Source organism: Salmo salar, chromosome ssa16, assembly GCF_905237065.1.
Source record: "Salmo salar chromosome ssa16, Ssal_v3.1, whole genome shotgun sequence".
Classification (NCBI taxonomy): Eukaryota; Metazoa; Chordata; class Actinopteri; order Salmoniformes; family Salmonidae; genus Salmo; species Salmo salar.
The window spans coordinates 65,901,641-65,927,361 of record NC_059457.1 but is presented as its reverse complement, the minus strand read 5'-3'; the positions used below and the strand labels follow the sequence as shown (position 1 = coordinate 65,927,361).

General features: G+C 43.4%; 1 protein-coding gene across 1 annotated transcript; it reads right to left on the bottom strand.

Annotated features, from left to right (window-relative positions):
- Positions 1–1,035: 1,035 nt before the first annotated feature.
- LOC106574280 (ribosome biogenesis protein SLX9 homolog) lies at positions 1,036–25,578 on the bottom strand. The gene is made up of 6 exons (XM_014150074.2): positions 25,255–25,578; positions 24,874–24,994; positions 13,205–13,273; positions 7,001–7,169; positions 2,017–2,085; positions 1,036–1,781 (listed from the first exon to the last, which is right to left on the bottom strand). The coding sequence occupies exons 1-6, from the start codon at positions 25,450–25,452 to the stop codon at positions 1,652–1,654; spliced, it is 756 nt and encodes a 251-aa protein (XP_014005549.1). The 5' UTR covers positions 25,453–25,578; the 3' UTR covers positions 1,036–1,651.
- Positions 25,579–25,721: the final 143 nt, after the last annotated feature.

Sequence of the window (25,721 nt, the reverse complement as noted above, 5' to 3'; positions counted from 1 at the left end):
TAGCCTGTAACCGGGGGATAATAACAACGGATATTTGCACTATAAACTGCCATAAGCCCATGTAATGCATTAACTCTTCATTGAACGCCGTAGAGGCTGACATGATTCATAACGGAGTAACCTAGACCTACTCCCTCCATCAACAAAATATAATAATAGATGCTATTTACCAGACGCTTTTATCCAGAGACAGAGTCATGAGTGCATACATTTTACATACGGGTGGTCTCGGGGAATCAAACCCACTTTCCTGGCATTGCAAGCGCCATGCTCTACCAACTGAGCTACAGAGGACCACAGGATCAGTCTACTGTCGGTCCACTGGCTATCAGTCTTCATTCTGTGTTGATATGAAGGACAGAATGTCCCTGTTACATGCAGAGTACTAAGCACGTATCGGCTACACATCTCTAATTAGGACTCGCCCAGCACTATTGTCTATAGATATTCCTCCAATCATATCATGCATTACTAATGAATGCTAATGGCCTGTGCCAGCAATAAACATACCTTCTATTAATTGGCTATTTCTTCTTCTCTCAAACGTAATCAGATTGGTGCCTGAATGGGCAATGAACCTCTAGGCCCACCCCACCATCTCTGATCTTTCTCCGTTCCCTCTGGCTGCATCCCAAATGGCATCCTATTCACTATAATGCACTATTCTTCTTGACCTGGGCCCAAAGTAGCGCAATGGTGAATAGAGGGCCATTTGGGACGTAACCTCTGTGGCTCTAACAGGCTGAAGTGTCCATCTACATCCATGTTTAGCATCAGTTCTAGGCTGAAGATGTTTCCTTTCTATTTCTGGACCTGCGTAGCACACCGCCGTTGCTACTTATGCTCACAGATATGACGGGTTGGTTTCCATGGATATGCTGCTGTTCTGAGCCTCAGGCCTTGGGATTACAGATCGCAGTTTGAATATAATGAATTCAGAACATGACTTCCAAAATGGAATCTTTCACGTTCCATATCCATCACAATCTGATCTAAATTCATACTCATCAATATCACAAAGACGTGACACATACATACTGTTATACAAAATGAAAGGCAAGTTTTAATGTACTGTATTGCATTTTTAATATTGCCTAAAAGAAATGTGGAAGAGATACTGTACAAAAATTTAAAGGAGTCATTTTGATGACAGATCTATTCTCAACATTTACAACATCAGTTTCCTCATCCACAAAAGTAACTATTCATTTTCAACTTCTCCAGAACTGGGGGCATGATCTAATTAGGTGTTGTAAACAGTGCCGTTACTCAGACAACCTGTAAGTCCTCCAGTGTTTTACTGGTATAGTGCACAATGACCAAAACCACTTCAATCAAAAGATCTCATTGATTTTGGCAGGTTTGGTAGATTGGGCACAGGGAACAGTGATGAAGGCATCAGGGTTTCCCTTAAATAAAAGGCAGGGGCTTTCTTGTGTCATGGCCTTGTTCGAAAGCATCAATTTATGACTGATCTACAAATTATAATAAGTAGTTATTTAGTATGCAAGGTTATTTCTAGATCAGTCAGCTAGTCTGCAGTTGCCGACTGTAACGTAGTCGATCTCAAACACGACCCCTGTCTCTGGGTGTGTGTGGGGGGGGGGGGATGCTCAACTGCAGATCCAAATGGCGTCTCCAGTCGAACAGGTTAGCTAGGCCCCTGCTCCTCTTCCTGCTTCAGTCTCTTCCTCAGATGCTCACCAATAGCTGCCAGAGGGTTAGTCTTGCTGTGTGCCAGGTTCTTCACAGCTTCACTAAACCGGCTGGTCTCACTCTCCCTGAGATCAAAACAAACCACGTAGGTCGTAAGGTAATCATTTTTAAAAAGAGTAATAATAACGGTAAAAGTAAATAGCAGATGGGCGGTTTATTATCTTGGTTGCTCTGATAATCAGCAGGATAACATTTTCATTTCAGCTCCATGTCATTTTCTCATGGAGAATAATAAGTTAGACATGTGATCATCAGTGGTGGTTTGGCCATGGTCAGGTACAGGTTAATGTGAGGTCTTACAGGAGTTTGCGTTTTTGTGCTGGCTTCATCAGGCTGAAGTCTGTTGGTTCTGGCTTCTTCTTCACTGGCCTGAGAGGGAGAGACAAAGTGATAAAGATGGTCAAAAAGTGATTGATTTCATATGGAATGATTATGGTTAAAAACAAGATACAGGTAAAAAAGAAAAAAGGCAGTTAGGACCAGAATTTGCTATCAATGTGCAATCGTTCCAGGCAGTGCCATAGTTAGGACTTTCCTGTAAGTGTTTAGTTATTTAGGATTGGGGCCAGACAGACGAGTACTTCATTTATTAATAACAGACAGAGATGGAGGCCGGCCAACTGAGCTGATCCACCAATTATCCATTTTGGCCTTTTCCAACAATTAACCATGCCAAGTTGGGATGTACAGAAAAACCTTGTTTTCTATGGCAAAATGGATGTTGAGTTTACCAAACACATCAGCAAAGACACAACAAGGGCATGACTGGACAAAACATATGCCTTCGCGAGTTGTGACAAGTTTGACAGACTAGAGTGAAAAGGGTAGACACGGACTTGCTTGCGAATTAAAACTATTTCAATCCAAAGAAATGTGTTTTTCAGCAGAGGGGTCATGGGAACTGCAGCTAGCTTGGAGACAGTGGGGAAGCCAAAGGGTCAAAGGTGAAAACAGCCTTGTGGAGTTACAGTAAACACACAGTCTAGTCTAAAAGGTCCACCAAGGACAGCTAAGAGTTGAACTCGGGAATTAATCAAATATTATCATAAATATCAACTCTGCCCATAATAACACAGATGGAACACTACTGAAAACTTGATATCTTTGGCAACTGAAGAGAGAATGTGTTGGCTGAATAGCTAGTTAGTCAATAATGCCTGAAGGCTTTGGTTTATAGCGGGGGATGGGCAACTGGTGGCCCATGGGCCGTACCCCTTTTGTAGGCCTGCGGACCAATTTAAACAAAGAAAACTCAGTGGGGGTCTCAACTTATTGTTGAGAGTTAGAATAATAGAATACACAAGGTACAATTTCCAAATTTGGTTGTGCATCAGCAGTCCAAGTCAGCCCCCCCAAAAAATTTGATTGGTAAATTAGTCTAGCGGCCAGCTATCTAAACTTGTAGTAAGCATGGTCGAATTACCGACCGGGTTGGGACCCATTCATCATCAGTGACGATATTAAAAACGGCAAACATTTGCTTCCAACCTATGGCAAAATGTGTAGAATTGCATGAAATTCCCTGTAAAATTGCATAATCTTATCTCCGCCCCATGTCAAAATGTTTGAATTGCAGGAAATGAACTTAAAATGGGAAAAATTATCTTCGCCGTCACGAGGGAGGCCACACAAGTTTTATGCTCACAAGGCTTGTGCGAGGTAAATAATTCAAATATCGATCTATTATTGCATGCTTAAAAAAAAAATGGGGAAATTATTTATTTTATACTAATACAATTGCACAGAGAAATAGATTTTGTTTAACAAGTAATACCCCAGGACCAGTGGAAGACAACATCCCTATAACATCAAAGATCCACCTCCATATTATACAGTTGGTATGGGGCTCTTTTCTGCTCATGCGTTCTCATTTCAAACCTCGGCTAACCGCCGTTTAGCAAACTCTAGCCGTCTACATTTGCTGGATGGCATGAAAATAGAGCTCTTGGGCCACGCACACCCGTGGTAGGTTTGACTTCGAAATGAGAATCCATGAGCAGAAAATAACCCCATACCTACTGTTAAATATGGTGTCGGATCTTTGATATTACGGGGCTATTTCTGGTTCCACTGGTCCTGTGGCCCTTGTTAAGGTCAACGGCATCACGCCCTTTACCCAGTACCAGGACATTTTAGCCAAAAACCTGGTTGCCTCTGCCAGGAGGTTGAAAATTGGCTGCAAGTGGTTCTTCCAGCATGACAATAACCCCAAGCACACATCAAAATCCACAAAGAAATGATTAATTGACCACAAAAATCAACATTTTGCAAAGGCCATCTCAGTCTCCGGACTTGACACCCATTGAAATCTTGTAGTTTGAATTGAAGAGGTCAGTCCATAAGCGCAAACAAAAGATATCAAACATCTGGAAGGATTCTGTATGGAGGAATGGTCTAAGATCCCTCCCAATGTGTTCTCCAACTCATAAAACATTTTAGAAAAAGGTTCAGTGCCGTTATTCTCGCAATGTGGGGTATTGAAAGGTATTGAAAAAAGGAGTGTCAATCATTTTGACCCCTACCTTCTTGCGAAAAAAATGATTACTTGTCATTTCTTTTTATTTTACCCCCCTTTTCTCCTAATTTCAATTACGATCTTGTCTCATCGCTGCAATTCACCTGCGGACTCGGGAGAGGCGAAGGTCGAGTCATGCCTCCTCCGAAACATTACCCGCCAAACCGCACTCCTTAACACAAGCCCGCTTAACCCGGGAAACTAGCTGCACCAACGTGTTGGAGGAAACACCGTTCAACTGATGACCAACATCAGCCTGCAGGCGCCCAGCCCGCCAAAAAGATTCGCTAGAGCACGATGAGTAAAGTAAAGTAAAACCCCACCCCCAGCCAAACTGTCCCCAACCCGGACGACACTGGGCCAATTGTGCGCCGCCCCTGTGACACAGCCTGGGATCGAACCCGGGCCTGTAGTGACGCCTCAAGCAATGCAGTGCCTTAGACCGCTGCGCCACTCGGGAGACACCTTACTTGTTAAACAAAATGTCTTTAATTATTTATTTTATACAGTCATTTTTGCTCATCTTTATCAAGGGTGTCAATCATTTCATTCCCCAGTGTACATACACATCTTTTTCCTAACAAACATTCTATCTACCACATACACGGCAAGAGGGTCCAAGTTGTCATGGGTAGGCCAGCATGTATAGGTAGGTGCCATCTGCACTCTTACACTGGTTGAGTTGTATAAGGAACCAGACAACCCCCATCTTCTTCTAGGGGTGTCTGTCAGTGTCAAGAAGAACAACCTTCCTCTGGGGGTGAAAGTTCAGGTACAGTTCCCCTTATTCCATTAAAAAAAACATAACAAAGACGTTTTAGGATTTTGCTAAAAGGTGGAATTGAAGGAATATTAATCTGACATTAAGTCAAACAAATCATCGGAATGGAAAAAGAACAAATGTTCCATTCCTTTAACATGATCTGCCTGATACTGTTTTTATCCACTCTGGAGAATTCCAAAATTCTAACTTCAGTCAGGGAGGATACACAGCCGGTGGTCATGAGTCTGTCTTGTTCACACGTCACACACACTTACAGTCATCGCTGACATCTCTGGCCTAGGCTTATGTTAGGATCCCTGTTTCACACTTCAAATACATCCATATGTCAGCCTGAGAGACCAGTATTAGGCCTTACATGATTTCCTTGTATGAATATACAACAGGCATATCAAAAACGGGTACAAAAGCAATACTCTACATCCAGCTCCTGGTCTTCATCAAAAGACTGCCTTTCATCAACAAATAACTTTTCTCCAAGACTTGTTCTTGACCTTCTCTATAGTGCCTGCTACTTCGGACTCCTGGAAGAACGAACTTGTGAGAAGTGAGCTAACCTCACCACTGCCTAGCAACCATGTCTCCATGGACTCTGATGGAAGGCTTTGTAAGAACCAAACGGTTAATTACATGTATTGGAACAGTCTAAAGGGCCCTTTTATACGACCTATGTGGTGCATTGCTTTTTTGAGTCTGATAAGCCTACCTCCTAACTGTAACTATGGGTGCTCAGCTGAGCTCGCCATCTTGGTTTACTTTATCTTTAAGCTGAAGAGAGAGCGAGGGATACGGATAGAAACAGACCGGAGAGAAAGAAAGAGAGACAGAGCTGCAGTAGCACATAAAAAAAACTAAAGCAAGGCATTGGCTCCAAGGCATTAAGTCATACAGACATTTATGACTGAGTGAAAATTAAAAACTGCCCATCACAATAAACAAGCTCCACTGAGGCTTTCCTGAGCTGAATTTGACTGCAATAAATAACCCTGGAAGCATCCAGAAACCAAAGAGGAATGTTAGAAAGCACAATTGAAATGTCCTCAGAACAATACCAGACTTCATTTACTTGCAGGATTGCCGTTGGAGGCGATTCCTTCCCCTCTTATTTAGTGCATTTTACGGCATAATCTCACCCATTGGTGTAGTCATTAGTCGAATTCCATTGCAAAATGTTTGGTGTGTTTACCGTTTACACTAGGAACCAAATGAAACGGGGAGGGGCCTACCTGCATTTGTCTAATAGAAAGGTTTTGTTGCATAACGTTTTCCGTTTCGAGTAAACGGTTTCTGTTGCAAAATGTTTTGACCAAATGTTTTGCAATGGAATCCAACTAATGAATACACCCCAATTCTCTTCCTTCTTCCTGTTTTGAACGGAAGTCAATTGCTTCCTTAATATCTGCAACCCTGCCACAGAAGCCAAATCTGTCCTCTACACCTCAAAATGTCTTACTAACGTCTGACTAATTCTGTGCTGAAGGCCATACTGTAGAGGTAGGGTAGTATTGTGTGCTGTGGCACTCTGATTCTGTCATAATGTACAGTGTGGAAAATATATGGGAATTTACATCCAGGTCTGTCCTGTAACATGGCTCATTAACCCCAGAGACAGGGTCCTGAAGCACTGCTGCTGGGCAGGCCCCTTCGACCAGGGGCCCCTGAGACCAACCACTGGGATATTATGAGCTCATGTATTCCTGTGACAAAAATGCTAAGAAAGACCTAAAACAGAGGATTGAAATTCCCTTGGATAAACTCAACTTGACAAAGGCAGAGAAAGGGTTGGACAGTGTGAGGAGACGACAGAGTGCCAAAAACGTAAACTATGACATAACATGGTGGTAAAGAAAACGATGACCCATTTCATGGATGAAACAAGGCCTGCTAGACAAACCAACAGCTGTAAGAAGAGTCAGTGGGTGTGAGGGGAAAGAGAATGGTGTGAAATCATAGCATTGTTGGGGTGTTCCACAGGGATGTGTACTTACACCCTATTCTTTCTGGAGGCCTTTCTGGAGGTCTTGGTGGTGGAGGGGATGAGCTGGCAGAGTTCTGGTAGGGCGTCTGCCAGCGGCCTCATGTCACCCACAACGGGCATGGCCGCCCTCTTAGCCTGGGCCACTTGTTGCTCCTTGGCCAGCTTGATGGAGCTGATCTCTAAATATCACACAAAAAAAGCATATATATCAAATAAAAGTAATTGTCACATGCGCGGAATACAACAAGTGTAGACCTTTCCGTGAAATGCTTACTTACAAGCCCTTAACCAATAGTGCAGTTCAAGAAGAGTTAAAATATTTACCAAATAAACAAAAGTATAAAAATAATAAAAAGTAACACAATAACGAGGCTATATACAGGCGGTACCGACTCAGTGTGCGGGGAGACAGGTTAGTTGAGGTAATTTGTACATGTAGGTAGGGGTGAAGTGACTATGCATAGATAATACACAGCGAGTAGCAGCAGTGCACAAAACAAATGGAGGGGGGAAGGGGTCAATGTAATAGTCCGGTGGTCATTTGATTAATTGTTCAGCAGTCCTATGGCTTGGGGGTAGACGCTGTTACGGAGCCTTTTGGTCCTAGACTTGGCACTCCGGTACCGATTGCCGTGCGGTAGCAGAGAAAACAGTCTATGACTTGGGTGACTGGAGACTCTTTATGGACAATTTTATGGGCTTTCTTCTGACACCGCCAATTATATACAGTTGAACTAGTTTACAGACACCTTAGCCAAATACATTTAAACTCAGTTTTTCACAATTCCTTACATTTAATCCTAGAAATGTCAGAATAAGAGAGAATGATTCATTTCAGCTTTTATTTCTTTCATCACATTCCCAGTGGGTCAGAAGTTTACATATACTCAATTAGTATTTGGTTGCATTGCCTTTAAATTGTTTAACTTCGGTCAAATGTTTTGGGTAGCCTTCCACAAGCTTCCCACAATAAGTTGGGGGAATTTTGACCCATTCCTCCTGACAGAGCTGGTGTAACTGAGTCAGGTTTGTAGGCCTCCTTGCTCGCACACACCTTTTCAGTTCTGCCCACAAATTTTCTATAGGATTGAGGTCAGGGCTTTGTGATGGCCACTCCAATACCTTGACTTTGTTGTCCTTAAGCCATTTTACCACAACTTTGGAAGTATGCTTGGGGTCATTGTCCATTTGGAAGATCCATTTGTGATCAAGCTTTAACTTCCTGACTGATGTCCTGAGATGTTGCTGTAGTGGAGCGGGTCGCGAGTTTCAAGTTCCTTGGTGTCCACATCACCAACAAACTGTCATGGTCCAAACACACCAAGACAGTTGTGAAGAGGGCACAACAAAACCTTTTCCTCCTCAGGAGACTGAAAAGATTTGGCATGGGTCCCCAGATCCTCAAAAAGTTCTACAGCTGCACCATCGAGAGCATCCTGACCTGTTGCATCACCGCCTGGTATGGCAACTGCTCGGCATCTGACCATAAGGCGGTACAGAGGGTAGTGTGTATGGCCCAGTACATCACTGGGGCCAAGGTTCCTGCCATCCAGGACCTACAGTTGAAGTCGGAAGTTTACACACAGTACAGCCGTTTATGTTAATGGGGGCCTGTTCGACCCACCTTTTCCTGTAGTCCACGATCAGCTCCTTCGTCTTGCTCACATTGACGGAGAGGTTGTTGTCCTGGCACCACAGTTCTCTGACCTCCTCCCTATAGGCTGTCTCATCGTTGTCGGTGATCAGGCCTACCGCTGTTGTGTCGTCTGCAAACTTAATAATGGTGTTGGAGTCGTGTTTGGCCATGCAGTTGTGGGTGAACAGGGAGTACAGGAGTGGACTAAGTGCACACCCCTGAGGGGCCCCAATGTTGAAGATCAGCGTGGCCGACGTGTTGTTGCCTACCCTTACCACGTAGGGGGGGCCTGTCAGAAGTCAAGGATGCAGTTGCAGAGGGAAGTGTTTAGTCCCAGTGTTCTTAGCTTAGTGGGCAATATGGTGTTGAACGCTGAGCTGTAATCAATGAACAGCATTCTCCCATAGGTGTTCCTTTTGTCCAGGTGGGAAAAGGCAGTGTGGAGTGCGATTAAGATTGCGTTACCTGTGGATCTGTTGGGGCGGTATGCGAATTGAAGTGGGTCTAGGGTATCCGGTAAGATGCTGTTGATGTGAGCCATGACCAGCCTTTCAAAGCACTTCATGGCTACCGACGTGAGTGCTACGGGGCGGTAATCATTTAGGCAGGTTACCTTCGCTTCCTTGGGCACAGGGACTATGGTGGTCTTCTGAAACATGTAGGTATTACAGACTCAGTCAGGAAGAGTTTGAAAATATCCAGGTAATGGATTACCAGGCAAAAGTCCAGGTAATCCATCTGGCCCCGCAGCTTTGTGATTGCTGACCTGTTTAAAGGTCTTGCTCACATCTGCTACCGAGAGCGTTATCACACAGTCATCCAGAACAGCTGGTGCTCTCGTGCATGCTTCAGCGTTGCTTGCCTCGATGCAAGCATAAAAGGCATTTCGCTCGCCTGGTCAGCTCGCGTCACTAGGCACCTTGGTTTCCCTTTGTAGTCCGTAATAGTTTTCAAGCCCTGCCACATCCGACGAGCGTCAGAGCCGGTGTAGTAGGATTCAATTTTAATCCCGTATTGACACTTTGCTTGTCTGATGGTTCAGGGAGGTTACTATGTTTCCATCATGGCACAAGCAGCAGAGATTTATTGTATGTCAAAGATGTACCTCCGCAACAATAAGTAGCCTTACCAAGATTACCTAAAACCCTTTGTAGAGTGGCATTGATACAATACATGAGCAAAAGTATGTGGACACCTACACGAACATCTCATTCCAAAATCATGGGCATTAATATGGAGTTGGTCCCCCTTTGCTGCTATAAACAGCCTCTACTCTTCTGGGAAGGCTTTCCACTAGGTGTTGGAACATTGCTGCGGGGACTTGCTTCCATTTATCACAAGGGCATTACTGAGGTCGCGGCACTGAGGTTGGACAATTAGGCCTGGCTCGTAGTTGGAGGTAGCGTTCTCCTGGCATCCGCCAAACCTAGATTTGTCCGTCGGACTGGCAGATGGTGAAGCGTGATTCAGCACTACTCAGAACACGTTTCTACTGCTCCAAAGTCCAATGGCGGCGAGCGTTACACCACTCCAGCCGACACTTGGCATTGCGCATGGTGATCTTAGGCTTGTGTGCGGTTGCTCAGATGGAAACCCACTTCATGAAGCTCCCGACGAAAAGTTATTGAGCGGTCGTTGATCCAGAGGCAGTTTGTTACTTGCTACGGCAGTCCCGTTCTGTGAGCTTGTGTGGCCCACCATGTCACGGCTGAGCCATTGTTGCTCCCAGACGTTGCCACTTCACAATAACAGAATTTACAGTTGACCGGGGCAGTTCTAGCAGGGCAGAAATTTTACGAACGGACTTGTTGGAAAGGTGGCATCCTATGACGGTGCCACGTTGAAAGTCACTGAGCTCTTCAGTAAAGCCATTCTACTGCCAATGTTTCTCTATGGAGATTGCATGGCGGTGTGCTCGATTTTATACACCTGTCAGCAACAGGTGTGGATGAAATAGTCGAATCCACTAATTTCAAGGGGTGTCCACATACTTTTGTATACAGTATATAGTGTATGAGGAGAATCTCTCTTTCTTGAGATTAAAAAAATATGGTTAAAAGCATGGTGGTTTGGGCCTCATGGCTTTCATCATAGAGTGGTGTTGATCCCATCCATTTCAGCCATGAGTTATGATGACTATGAGCCATATGGTTTCTTATGTGCAGACTTGCCCATGTAACTGACTGTGAGTATCAACTGGAGTATCAGCAGCAAAACACTAAACCCTACATCACCACAGACTTTAATAAATACTGTGATCAGAGCCAGGGAGGAATATGCAAACAAGATGTCAACGGTACAGACGTACAGTTCGTGAACAGTTGAAAATTGAGGTGCATTAAACTTTATGGCTTTAAGTATGAATTCTGACTTTAGTGGATACGATCAGATCATAGACAGGATGTGTTGAAGGTATTAAAATGTCTGCTGAAAAATTATTCACTATTCATGTCATTTAGGCTAATCCTTAGGCTATTTCCAGATTGTGCAGAACTGTAGGATAGATACTCGTGCAATGCGGCTTTGATTGAATTGCCACCTCTGTCTCTTATTTAGGCTAAATGAAGTAACACATTGGGCATTAGATCACCTCTGGAATATACAGTCTGAATAATAACCCTTATTCGTCAACACATATTTTGCACATCTTCATCAGTACAGATCCAGAGGACGCCACGCTGCAGATACAGACAGCCCTGCCTCTTCCTGGAATACAGTTGGTCTACGACAGAAAAGCAATTATCCAATTTTTTTTCTTTCTCCTTTCTCCTTGTTAATTTCCGAAAACTGCAGAGGTCTGAGGCTCACAGCCTGTCTCTAATTTCAGACGGAGTCAGAAGGACCATTAGCGCCTAATGATATGCATAGAGGAGACATCTTGTGTTACACAGAGAATTGATTGGATCAGCAGATTGGGTTACTAAGTGATCACAATTCTAGAAGAGTAGGTGGTGGTGTTAAAAGCGCAATAAGGGATCTGGGAATCTGTTCAATGGTTATTTCAGAGGGCTGCTGTTTTGCTGGATAACAAATGCCAGACTGTAGCTTTAAAAGGGGTTGTAATTACATAGACACAGCTAGCTCTGTCCTGGGCTGGACTGGCACAGCGCAGAAGCCTCAGCTTCTCAGTAGAGATCAGTGGGGATGGGGCTCCTCATTGCACCAACCTAATGCTGTTATGTCCTGAAGGCATCTATATCTTGCCTTTCAAACATTTTTGAACACAAAAGGCATAATCCTTCATTTTATAAATTCAAACGCTTTTGGGAGAGAGCACCAATGTCAGGATTACGGAGTGTCGAAAGGTAAAAACATGAAGGCTGAAATTGTCAAAGACTCCAGCTATCCAATTTATAGACTGTTCTCTCTGCTACCGCTTGGCAAGCGGAACCGATGCACCAAGTCTGGAACCAACAGGACCCTGAACAGCTTCTACCCTCCAAGCTATGACTGCTAAATAGTTAGTTAAATAATTAACCAATAGCTACCCTGAATATCTGCATTGACCCTTTTTTGAACTAACTCGTTTGACTCATCACATGCGCTGCTGTTACTGTTTATTATCTATCCCGTTACCTAGTCACGTTATCCCTACCTATATGTTCACATCTACCTCGTACCCCTGCACATTGACTCGGTACTGGTACCCTGTGTATATAGCCAAGTTATTGTTACGCATTGTGTATTTATTACTTGAGTTATTATTTTATTTCAATTTCTTACTCTATTTCTGTTTTATTTGCATTGTTGGGAAGGGCCCATAAGTAGGCATTTCACTGTTAGCCTACACCGGTTGTTAACGAAGCACGTGACAAATAGAAATTCGTTACGGAGTCCCCCGCCTGTGGCTTCCCTGTGGCTCAGTTGGTAGAGCATGGTGTTTGCAACGCCAGCATGGTGTGTGCAACGCCAGGGTTGTGGGTTCGATTCCCACGGGGGGCCAGTACAAAAAAAATTATAAATGCATGAAATGAAATGTATGCATTCACTACTGTAAGTCGCTCTGGATAAGAGCGTCTGCTAAATGACTAAAATGTTAAATGTCTATGAGTCCTATCACTTAATGAAGCTCACTCCACCAATCCCCAAACAGTGCCAGAGATCAGGGGGTCATGAACTGGCTCCCCAATCTCCTAATGACCTCTGTGACCAGGCCACTGATTGGTTGATAGGGTCTGGTGATTGCTATGGAACCGGACACAGTCCTCTCGCCTGCTCAGAGCCTCCTCAGTCTCTCTCCAAGTGGACATGCGTGATGGTGTGTGGGCAGAAGTGAGTACCACTATCACTATACAGCCCATATTATTATTAATGCTCTTGTATCTGCTTAGTCATTCATTATCATGATATGTTTATTAAGTACAGTATATTCACTCATCATCTCTCTTTGTACGGAACCAAATGAGTCACATATGTTCCCGCAAATAAAGTTCCCGATTATGTGTCACTCTCTGCGAAGGTGCCTTATTCCTGCTGACAAAGGAAAGGTGTCAGTGGGTCACACACCAGTCAAATAGGAGGGTATCCCTCATAGAAACAGTACGAGTCAGGTCTATGTTAAGTTGTGGTAATACTCACTGTTTAGCCACCTGTCTCGCCTCTCCTTCATCTTCTCTTTCTTCGTCTGCTGCTTCTTCTCATCGGGGACTGTAGACAGACAGACAGACAGACAGACAGACAGACAGACAGACAGACAGACAGACAGACAGACAGACAGACAGACAGACAGACAGACAGACAGAGAGTGAGTGGATGTGCATCCGCAATGTCAGACAGACAGACAGACAGACAGACAGACAGACAGACAGACAGACAGACAGACAGACAGACAGACAGACAGACAGACAGACAGACAGACAAGAGAGTGAGTGGATGTGCATCCGCAATGTTGCACTGGTACTTCACACATTCACTAGAGAAAACACACACTGCAGCTTCTCCTCGTGGGTATGTGAAGAGGTCATCGTCAACAATAGAAAATAACATTCAAAGCAATTCAATCCATCAACATTCAAAGCAATTAAATTCATCAACGATAAAGGAAGAGTGACGACTTTTTATAATGCTTTGGAAATTGAAATTTGCCAGATCTTTTTCCACAAGATAATTGGAACTAGTAAAACGTTCCCATTGCCAAATAAATAATTCACAGTTGAATAGATTTGAGTTCGGGGTGTACATTTATTTTATTTTTTTCCCCCAACGAGAGCTTGATTTGACAGGAAAAATAAAAACCTGTAACATGTCATCTTTAAAACAAACCATGGCTAAAAACTTTAAGCTCAAGGGGAGAAAGTAATCACAGTAGTGTTGTGAGTGCCTCAGAAGAAGATATGGCTAGATCAGGACATGTGGCTTGTCTTTCCTGGTTCAAAGGCATGGAGAAAGTCCACAGTCCCGTGTGGCTCAGTTGGTAGAGCATGGTGTTTGCAACACCAGGGTTGTGGGTTCGATTCCCACGGGGGACCAGTACGGGAATTTTTTTTAATGAAATGTATGCGTAAGACGCTCTGGATAAGAGCGTCTGCTAAATGATGTAAATGAGAAAGGGGAGAGATACAGACAGAGGGAGGGGGTTGAGAACAGAAAACACTACCTACTATCTATTTTCCCTCTTTAGAAAAACATCCTGTCCTGAGATGGAATGTTTTCAGCAATTGGGAAAACCACGGTGAGCCCCCCTATGCATGGGGTAGCCCCAGTGGTGTGTGTGTGTGTGTGTTCCCATCTCTGCCCTTCCTGACAAAGAAAGAGTTATCACTGACACTGGGCGATAAGAGCAGAGGTTATCACACAGGCAGTTGCTTCCTGTAGCACAATGACAATAACAGATGCTGGACAGTATGCTTATTGACACTGTCTACCATATCACTGGAGTGTCTAGTGAAAAATGTATACATTTTAGAGAGAGAAAATGAGATGGAGTTGGTAAAGAAAAGCAAATCACTAATTTGAACTACAGCACAACGGTTGAATTGCTTTGAACACAAAACACGACCTTGATTTCTGAAAGGGCAGGTGACAGTATTTTGTGGTGCGTTTTATTTTTTTTAATCCCCCAACCGTGATTTTACTCTCTGTTGACAAAATCGAGAGAAACAGGATCGATGCGCTGCTCCATGACTTTGGGAAAATGAAGTGTCAGTGTTGCAGCCTGGCCCTATATATAGCTAGCAGAGCCTACTGACGGAATTGGCTTTGTAATTAGCAATGCAGCAGTCCTTGACTGGCATGTCTGAGATGAGGATAGAGTGGAACTCAATGGGACCCAAACGCTACACGCCACAGCATCTCTAGTAGGGACTTTTCTTACTCTCATCTTCCTTATGTCAACACACAGTGCCACAACTGATTTTCTCTGAATCGTAACCTGGGACAACATTTTCTGAGGATCCTACAGCACTTTGTGGTTCCCTATTCAGTGATAATATATTATACCTGCCAAACTAAACAAGGGGATCTGTTTAGTTTGGTAGATGTTGTTTTAGTCTGCAAATGACAATAACCATGATGATGGATCAATAACTAGACCTATTCATCCAGGCTCTTTAACCATGACATTTTAGATGTAGTATCTAGAGTTGAAGTCGGAAGTTTACATACACCTTATCCAAATACATTTAAACTCAGTTTTTCACAATTGCTGACATTTAATCCTAGTAAAAATTCCCGGTCTTAGGTCAGTTAGGATCACCACTTTATTTTAAGAATGTGAAATGTCAGAAAAATGGTAGAGAGAATTATTCATTTCAGCTTTTTTTCTTTCATCACATTCCCAGTGGGTCAGAAGTTCACATACACTCAATTAGTATTTGGTAGCATTGCCTTTAAATTGTTTAACTTGGGTCAAACGTTTCGGGTAGCCTTCTACAAGCTTCCCACAATAAGTTGTGTGAGTTTTGGCCCATTCCTCCTGACAGAGCTGGTGTAACTGAGTCAGGTTTGTAGGCATCCTTGCTCGCACATGCCTTTTCAGTTCTGCTAACAAATGTTCTATAGGATTGAGGTCAGGGCTTTGTGATGGCCACTCCAATACCTTGACTTTGTTGTCCTTAAGCCATTTTTCCACAACTTTGGAAGTATGCTTGGGGTCAGTGTCCACTTGGAAGACCCATTTGCGACCAAGCTTTAACTTCCTGACTGATGTCCTGAGATGTTGCTTCAATATATCCACATCATTTTTCTCCTCATGATGCCATCTATTTTGTGACATGCACCAGTCCCTCCTGCAGCAAAGCACCCCCACAACATGATGCTGCCACCCCTGTGCTTCACGGTTGGGATGGTGTTCTTCGGCTTGCAATCCTACCACTTTTTCCTCCAAACATAACAATGGTAATTATGGCCAAACAGTTCCATATTTGTTTCATCAGACCAGAGGACATTTCTCCAAAAAGTACGAACTTTGCCCCCATGTGCAGTTGCAAACCGTAGTCTGGCTTTTTTTTACGGCAGTTTTGGAGCAGTGGCTTCTTCCTTGCTGAGCGGCCTTTCAGGTTATGTTGATATAGGACTTGTTTTACTGTGGATATAGATACTTTTGTACCCGTTTCCTCCAGCATCTTCACAAGGTCCTTTGCTGTTGTTCTGGGATTCATTTGCACTTTTCACACCAAAGTACGTTCATCTCTAGGAGACAGAACCCGTCTCCTTCCTGAGCGGTATGACGGCTGTGTGGTCCCATGGTGTTTATACTTGCGTACTATTGTTTGTACAGATGAACGTGGTACCTTCAGGTGTTTGGAATTTGCTCCCAAGGATGAACCAAACTTGTGGAGATCTACGATTCTTTTCCTGAGGTCTTGGCTGATTTCTTTTGATTTTCCCATGATGTCAAGCAAAGAGGCACTGAGTTTGAAGGTAGGCCTTGAAATACATCCACGGGTACACCTCCAATTGACTCAAATTATGTCAATTAGCCTATCAGAAGCTTCTAAAGCCATCATTTTCCAAGATGTTTAAAGGCACAGTGAACTTAGTGTATGTAAACCTCTGACCCACTGGAATTGTGATACATTGAATTATAAGTGAAATAATCTGTCTGTAAACAATTGTTGGAAAAATTACATGTCATGAACAAAGTAGATGTCCTAAACGACTTGCCAAAACTGTAGTTTGTTAACAAGAAATCTGTGGAGTGGTTGAAAAACAAGTTTTAATGACTCCAACCTAAGTGTATGTAAACTTCCTACTTCAACTGTATCATTAGCGTTCAATTAGAAACTTCCAATCATTGAATGGCAACTTGAGGTTACAGCATTGTGCAGTGCAGAGACAGAGAGCCTAGAGATGTTGTTTAATGGGGCACCACTCCCTTCACCTCCCCGATCAATAGCATCTCATTTAAAGACGCAGATGAGGTTAGATGAGCAGGCAGCAGGATAGAACACGGATGTTGGATAAAGCCTACATGGAGGCCTACAGACAGGTGGTACGAGGCAGTGACATGGGGTGCATCAGCAAAGTATTCTGTTAAAGCTAAAATCGTTCAATCAACAACAACAAAAACAAAGTGGCACCCCACCTCTGTTTTGGTAAAACACGCAGGGATGGGCCTGGAGAAATGTAACCACTCTCAAACTCATAGACAGAGCTAGGGATGCAAAGGCTGACCATTCATTATCATTTCACTTGGTTTGTTTTAACCATGTTTTGAGGCAATCCAGTGTTTGTTCATATTTACATTCTTTACAAACATTGGAGTAAACAAGCTTGTATTTTGGGTTCTGATGGGGTATGATAGTTGAACTAAGCTCATTAGGCATAGATAAGTTATATTCTTCAATGGGTATATTATTCATTATATTAAGTCCAAAAATGGATGACGCAACTAAGGATTCTAGCTTTAAGGTACTTCCAGTTGAAATGTAAGCTTTGAAAACACAGTCCTCGAGTTGCATTTCGAAAACAGACATTTGGTACAACAGACAGACATTAAAAACACATGGGAATGTACGTGTGTGCTGGAATTGGCCTTGGGGTCCTAATCACTGTACTGGGTTGAGTGTAGCTACTACGTTACTGGCCGTGACCCCACAATCAGAGGGTGTCTCAGCGAGAGGTCGGATACACTTTTTTTCTTTTAAATGTCCAATTCACACATGCGTGAAATAGGACATATATAAGAACCCACCTAATTATTATTCATCATCTGTACCGTGCCTGTCCACCTCTGAATCTAGCTGTAGAATTGATTTGAATAGGTACTGTAATGTGTTAGAAATGGATATGGCTTATCAAGAAAAGTGAGGAGGAAAGGCAGCAAAGAAGTAGTTATAATACAATACAGTAAAGCCATTTTTTGGGGAATGACTCTCCGCTAATAATAGCAGGAAGGAAAAAAACTAAAGGAGAGGAGTGGGCAGCGCTATTGGCAGGGAGAGCTGGCAGGGATGTTCGGGTTGTGTGGTGGTAGCTAATATCATTCTGCGGCAATGAAACTGTCAGTGTGGGACAATGTGAGTCGGTCACACATGAGGGAATTCATAGTGTTTTGTTTATCATTCCCCTGCCACCTCCTGGCCTATTCACTGCTATTAAAAACATCCTACAGCTTCTCTCTTTATGCAAACAAACATATTATGGTATGGACTAGGGTTGGGGTCAATTTCATTTAAATTCCAATCCATTTTGAAAGTAAAGCCAATTCAGATTACACATTTTTTTCATTGAAACGCACTGGAGGAAAAAATACCTTTCACAATAGTATTTCAAATTTAAATTATGCCCAGGGGAAAATAATGTCCTCCATATCTGAGTCATGCTCCAGCTAACATGGTTAAAAGTGCTCATGGTGGGTGAGTGTGCTGCTGCATTGGTCTGCTTTCTACTCTGTCCCTTATCGATCTCCTGCTGTCCCAGCCACAAGGTTGAAAGGTTAAACAACAGTCAGCCAACAAATAGAATTCCAGTCATTTCAATGACCGCAGCACAGTTGATGAGCAATGTGGATAAAACCATTGGGCCTGGCAAGCAGCAGTTATGTAAGGTATTGATCGGTAGAGTGACAATTGTACTCTGCTCTCATTGCTTCTTTACCCGGGAAGCAAATACTGACGGATCCCAACCAAAGCTCATCCTTTGGATAACAGCAGCAACTGGTTCACAAAGAGATCAGAGTTGTGTACTACGAATCTAGATAGAGAAGTTAGTGAACTAACTTCGGTCCACTCTTGAGTTCAACTCGTGATAGCCTAACGGGAGACATGAAAGTGGGTCACCTTTTAGCCAGGTACATTTCTATGGCAACAAATCCTTCAGAATTAACCTGCTGTGGGGCAGGCTAACTCCACTTACCCTGAATGAAGTGTTTGAGCCGTGAGTTGAGGACCAATGAAATTAGATTCCCTCTTGCAAAGAATGCATCATCGTCATCCCTTCAAGCCGTGGATGTTGATTAAGGCATCTCCACCCCTCTGATTCAGAGGGGTGGGTTAAATGCGGAAGACACATTTCAGTTGTACAACTGAAGTAAGACTGGGGCGGCTGGTAGCCTAGTGGTTAGAGCGTTGGACTAGTAACCGAAAGGTTGCAAGATCGAATCCCTGAGCTGACAAGGTAAAAATATGTCGTTCTGCCCCTGAACAAGGCAGTGTTCCTAGGCAGTCATTGAAAATAAGAATTTGTTCTTAACTGACTTGCCTAGTTAAATTAAAAAATAAACAAAAGACTGATTCAATATTTTATTAATCTAATGTACTTATTACATTTATTTTATTTTCAAATACATGACACATTTAGTAAATCAAGGATGAATTCGAAACTTCACGCATAGTAAAACTTTCGTATGACTTTATAAAAATTGCTTAAAATTGATAGGAGTGGGGGGGAAAGGGACTCGTGCATTCATAAGCACACCAAAACACTTCTAAAAGGCCATTTCACACAAAAGCTCTTATTGCTCCTGTAAATCGCTCTGGATTTGGGTTAAGTGCCTTGCTCAAGGGCACACCGTCATTTTTTTCACCTAGTCGGCTCGGTATTCGAACCAGCAACATTTTGGTTACTGGGCCAACGCTCTTAAACGCTAGGCTAACTGCCGCCCTATATTCCACACTGTAGTATCCCTTGATCATGTGTAGTACTTACTATATCATTTTGTAGTATACTGTGGAATACTATACTAGACACTGTAGTATCCGTCGAATCTGTAATCCTTACTATAGAATTGTGTAGTACACTATAGAATACAATAGTAACTATTACAGTATTATCCACACAAAAAAACACTGTAGTAAATACTACCGTAAAACACTACACTTTAACAACAGTAATACTAAAACAGCATTTAATTTGCATATACCCCACCTATTCCCCAGCCCCCAATTTGTGGCACCCATGATTGAGAAACTTACATGCCAAGTATGTTGTGTTCCCTACAGGTTATAGAAGAGCAGAAGCGCTGAACTATCCATTCAGACTTCAGTCCTACCTACTTATAGGTTCTGAAAAATGTGCTTGTTTAGTATTTGTCTAGTAGGTTTCGTCAAGGAGAAAGAAGTGGCGGCTATTTCAAAGACAAAACAAAAACACTATAGTAAATACTACAGTCGTCACTGTAGTGTTTTGGAAATTTCGGTAAATTCCCCCATCACTATTACAACTTCGGAAGACTAACCTCAGATACTGTATATATGCCATTTAGCAGATGCTTTTATCCCATGACTTACAGTCATGTTCGCATATATTTTCCACATGGGCGGCCCCCAGCGGGAATGGAACCAACGATAATTGGCGGTCCAAGCACCATGCTCTACCAACTGAGCCACACCGAACCACAACCTAGATCTACTGATGTTACTGACTCGCTTCTCACTGACAGGATGACCTCACCAATTCCCAGCCACCCACACTGCTGTTGCTGCTGCCATGGCGATAGACGGGTCAGGACAAGACCTCGCCACCACATCACAAATCAGGGTCATTCTTAACCCCCGGGGTGTATCACGGCAACTAATAAATCCTTGCAGAAAATGTGTCATCTCTAACCCTATGTTGGATACGGCTTCAATATCACAGAGTTTTATCTCAAGCCAAAACACGGTGGTGTAAAATTAACTATCAAACCAAGAAAAAGTATTTTCATCGCTCTCTTTTCATTTCTATGTGCACCTTCAGCCCATGCTCAGATACAGCTCTTCCAGCAGCGACACACACGCCACCTTTCATCACAGGGCAGTTAGTTCCTTCCTGCCGGGTCCAATCTTTAATCTGCCACCACAGTGTCAACAACATGGGTTGTCCTGCTGTAGCAGCAGAGGTACAGGGGCCAGATAGGCATCTCTACTCCTGCTGCATCCGCGTCCCTGACAGCCCTGGTCCTGGACTGCTGATGGGTGAAACCCAACCCGACCTGGGGCTGTTTGTGGTGGGGAGAGAGCCTTACTTACCACCTCCCTGGTCCTCCCTGTACCCCCAGAGAGGATCGGGTTCTCAGCACACAGTGAAATAGATAGCACCGATTAGATAGCAAGAAAGGCATTTCACTGTACTCGTGCACGTGACAAAAACTTGAAACTTGATTAGGCTTTATTGTGAGTGGTTGGGAAAATTCCATATTTCCTTTCCTGCTTGGGTTTGCCCCCGCTTAGCCTCTCCGCTTTCCCCTGGCATAACTGACAGGCAGCTCTCTGTTAGGTGGAGGAGAGGAGGTGTAGTGCCTTTCGGGAGCTGACAAAAAGATGAAGAGGTGGTTTCACAGGGTCCCAGCTCAGATACTGATATCCCCAATTAAAAAATGCAGAGAGGGCTCTTTGTCAAAACAGAGGTGGTCACTGAATGATCAATTGCCGCAGTCATCACTTTTAACATCACGCTGTGGTACGGCAGCAAGGAGTTCTGCTCTTTGAAACAGAGTTTTCTGCTCAAGACTAATGTAGCACAGAACACATTCGCAGAGTACGACCCTGCCTCACACAGGAAGCGGCGCAGGTCCTAATCCAGGCACTTGTCATCTCCCGTCTGGATTACTGCAACTCGCTGTTGGCTGGGCTCCCTGCCTGTGCCATTAAACCCCTACAACTCATCCAGAACGCCGCAGCCCGTCTGGTGTTCAACCTTCCCAAGTTCTCTCACGTCACCCCGCTCCTCCGCTCTCTCCACTGGCTTCCAGTTGAAGCTCGCATCCGCTACAAGACCATGGTGATTGCCTACGGAGCTGTGAAGGGAACGGCACCTCCATACCTTCAGGCTCTGATCAGGCCCTACACCCAAACAAGGGCACTGCGTTCATCCACCTCTGGCCTGCTGGCCCCCCTACTTCTGAGGAAGCACAGTTCCCGCTCAGCCCAGTCAAAACTGTTCGCTGCTCTGGCACCCCAATGGTGGAACAAGCTCCCTCACGACGCCAGGACAGCGGAGTCAATCACCACCTTCCGGAGACACCTGAAACCCCACCTCTTTAAGGAATACCTAGGATAGGATAAAGTAATCCTTCTAACCCCCCCCCCCTTAAAAGATTTAGATGCACTATTGTAAAGTGGTTGTTCCACTGGATATCATAAGGTGAATGCACCAATTTGTAAATCGCTCTGGATAAGAGCGTCTGCTAAATGACTTAAATGTAAATGTAAACACATGGAAGTGTGACCGTTTTACTCGCTCATGAGCTTAAATATTTTGCTCTGCGACCTGGAATTTTAATTTAGGAGCACCAGTGTGACTAGAAAGAAAAATATCCTAGACAATTGTTGCAATGATTACTTCACTGTACCGTAGCCTTGGAGAATACACTGAGTGCAGATCCATGCTTGCACCGTTACTACAAAGAAAACAGCTTGTTGCCTTAAATATTTTTAAATTGTGCTCCTAAAATTGTTTAACTTAGGTGCACACGGGTTCCTTGTAAAAAAGGTCAGCGTAGAGCCCTGGTGAAGACTATGAACTAAGGCAATTGAATAGGCCTAATAGAAAATCAACTGCAGAGTCAGATATTCAGTGAGGAGGATGGGGAATTATTTATTTTTATTTAACTAGGCAAAAGGCACACACAAACATGCACACACAAAGTGTGCATTTGCTGCCAATGAATATGCCAAGCACCAACAGTAAGTGTGCAAAATAATACTAATTAAGTCAATCGAATTAAAAGTGGCAGATAAGAGTTTTATATCTGCTGGGATACAAGCCCCCAGGGGGGCCTACAAGAGGCAACGGATGAAAAGACATGACACACTCACAGCATTTGCTTGCTTCTTTCTGCTCTGGCAAAGAGAACAGAGTATTTTATAATTAACAGCATAGTAGAGTGGCTAGCTGTATAGATGCCTGAACAGAAACCAGAGGGCTTTAATCCCTGTGGGCAGAGACAGACAGCGCCAAGGACGGGGTGCTCGCGAAGACGAACCAAAAGAAATGTAATATTAATGTAGTAGAGTCAGTGAAAGTGAATTTGGGATCATTCAGGTGAAATACCCCTATTAACACGACAACGTGACAGCGTTTAGCTGAAATGATAAGCTGTCGGCTAAAATAATTGCTCTCTATAATGCCGGCTCCCTTCCGTTCCCTCATTGTTAATGTGTGGAAGGAGGCAGTGCTTTAATCACAGCAGCTTTCACAGCTAGAAGAGCCTACAGCTCTCAATGTCTGTCTGCTTAGATGAGATGGTAAAAATCCAATTCATACCATTTCCGTGGACAGGATTTAAAAAACGCATTCTTATTAAACCCTTACTTATATAGCTTCAATTTTATTTTCCCACTAACATACTGTCAAATTAGATTTTGCTTTCCAGAACCTACCTACCATTTCACAAAGAGGTCAATATAATTGTCTACTGACACTGTTTTGGGAAAACAAGAGCACACTGACAAGTATTTCACCATGGCAACAGATGGAATACTGCATCTCATTGCCCTGTCCTTTTTTTATTTAATACATTTGTCAGCAGCCAGGAAAGCACTTGCTTTAATTAGTTAGCCTAATCAATAGACACAGCTAAATATACCCGTCGTTAATAGATCACACACATCCAACGTATTAAACACCCTTTTAGCTTCAATGCAAGAAAAGGCTGAAGAGTGAGAACTCATTAGCAGTGTGTGTGCGTCTGCAAGCGAGGACGAGAGAAAGAAGAGAAAAGAAACAGCAGAATGCAGAAACTGAAGCTATTTAAATACTTGCTCACTAGCTACAGGGAACAGCCAGGCACTATCTGCAGAGGTTGTGTGAGCCAGCCAGGGACCTGGCACCCCTGAACACCTCTCCCACCATGCACTACAGACAAAAGCCTAAACAAGCAAGAGACAACAAGACATTGGAACAACCTTGATGAGAAATCCAAACCGTAAAAGTGACACTCAATTCATCTCTCGAACAGTCTTTCTGACAAAGAGTCAGGGCAGACTACTACACACCATCACTATTACACTGTAATACACAAGGGACAGGACCACCTGATGCTTTCCCATGGGGCCGCAGCGAGGTACCCTACCAAGAAAACTACACCCTGCAGCACCAGCCTCCTCTGTGCGTCAGCGGTGCCACGACTCATCTAGTCAGGGAGAAACACTGATGCAGGGGAGCTAGGCAACTGAACTGAACCTTGATTTCATGCATGAACTATTTATGCTGCAGAGAGGCTATAAATAGAACCAGTCCTCTGTTGTCGAATAAGGAAGATGGGCTTCTTGCTGCAGCTCTGCCACTGCAGCTGGAGTAGCCGCTCTGACTGACTGACTTACATTGGGCTTAAACTTACTCGAAAAAGCCTAGGTTTCAAGATGGAAGAGATTGGCAGGTGCATGTAGCATGGAAACATCAATGGAAAAATATATACTGTTAAAAACATGTCAGAATGAATAAGTCAATGAAATAGGGTTCCAATAAGCCTCCATATAAGTAATCATTTGGATGGTTAGTTTCTTATCTATAGGTTACCATCATACTTACTTTTCTTCATTACACCTTTTATACCAATGGCAAGCAATATACTGCATAGACTGAGCTGTTGCCATCATCACATCACAAGTCACTTTCTGTCGAGTGATTCCTTTGTATTTTCTGCCCTCTTGTGGTAGGAGAGAATGACATAACGTGCACAGAAAAATACTATGTGCCTGGTTGATTTTGCTGGTAATAAACAATGTCTCCAGGACGTTTTGGGGAGCTAAAACGTCACGAAAATTAAATGCATGTACTTGAAAGTAGAATATGATTCATTATTGAGACACACAGACAAGTACTCTCGTGCAGATTTCCACGGATTAACGAGCTAAATATTTGGTTGACAATCAAAGTGTATTTACCTTTCTGTGCAGGTGTACCAGTGTCGTTGGATGGTTCTTCAAACGTCAGAGTTTGCACGAGGGCTTCAGGGCTGATTTGTGTGCCAGCAAAGATTCCACTTGGAAAGGAACTCAGTGGGGTCTGTTGGAAGAGAACATCCACATTGACACCCAACATAAATATAATGCAAAAAAAATACACACTTCATACTAATTTCTCTATAGCCAGCTAAATGTATACATTATGATCCTAACTAGCTGACAACTAGCTAGCTAGTGAAATAGCTAACTGTTAGCTAGCTAACGTTAACTGTTCTAACAGCTTTAGCTATAACGTTAGCTAAACCATCTAAAAGAGACGGAGTTGGCAAGCGAACGTTAAATTATGTGTTGATAAAATACCTTCGCATTTTCATACTTCTTTATGTGCAGCTGTGCATTGTTTGTCTTGTTTACATCGAAGATGAATGAACCACTTGTAATCACAGGAATCGGTGCCTTTTCTAAATCTGTGGATCTTGCGCCACCGAACGGCGGACTGTCAAGTTTAACCGCAGCCTGGTGAAGCTTTTCGCGGACCCGCTTTATCTTTCCAACCATACTGTCTCTTAGTTACTGAGTTAAATAAAGATACAATCTGTCTCCGAAGCCACACTCATGCTCGAGCTAACTAACAACGTGGAAAATCTTTTGACAACAACAAAATGCGCGTCCCTGTGATATGTGACCGGGGGAAACAGTTTTGTGCAAACTATAGTTCCGCCTCCTCCTCACAAAGTCCCGCAGTGACTGATGGAGTGGCCAAAAAAATAGGCCTACAAGAAAACAAGATGGGTGAAGTAAATCAAGACCGTATATCTAAATTATTA

What these genes read in the sequence shown, in the direction of transcription:
- LOC106574280 (XM_014150074.2), bottom strand. Translation starts at nt 25,452, where the DNA reads ATGGTTGGAAAGATAAAGCGGGTCCGCGAAAAGCTTCACCAGGCTGCG. An exon ending in AGAAGTATGAAAATGCGAAG is followed by an intron (nt 24,995 to 25,254) that starts GTATTTTATCAA and finishes CTCTTCCAACAG; the next exon opens with ACCCCACTGAGTTCCTTTCC. An exon ending in GCGAGACAGGTGGCTAAACA is followed by an intron (nt 7,170 to 13,204) that starts GTGAGTATTACC and finishes TGTGATATTTAG; the next exon opens with AGATCAGCTCCATCAAGCTG.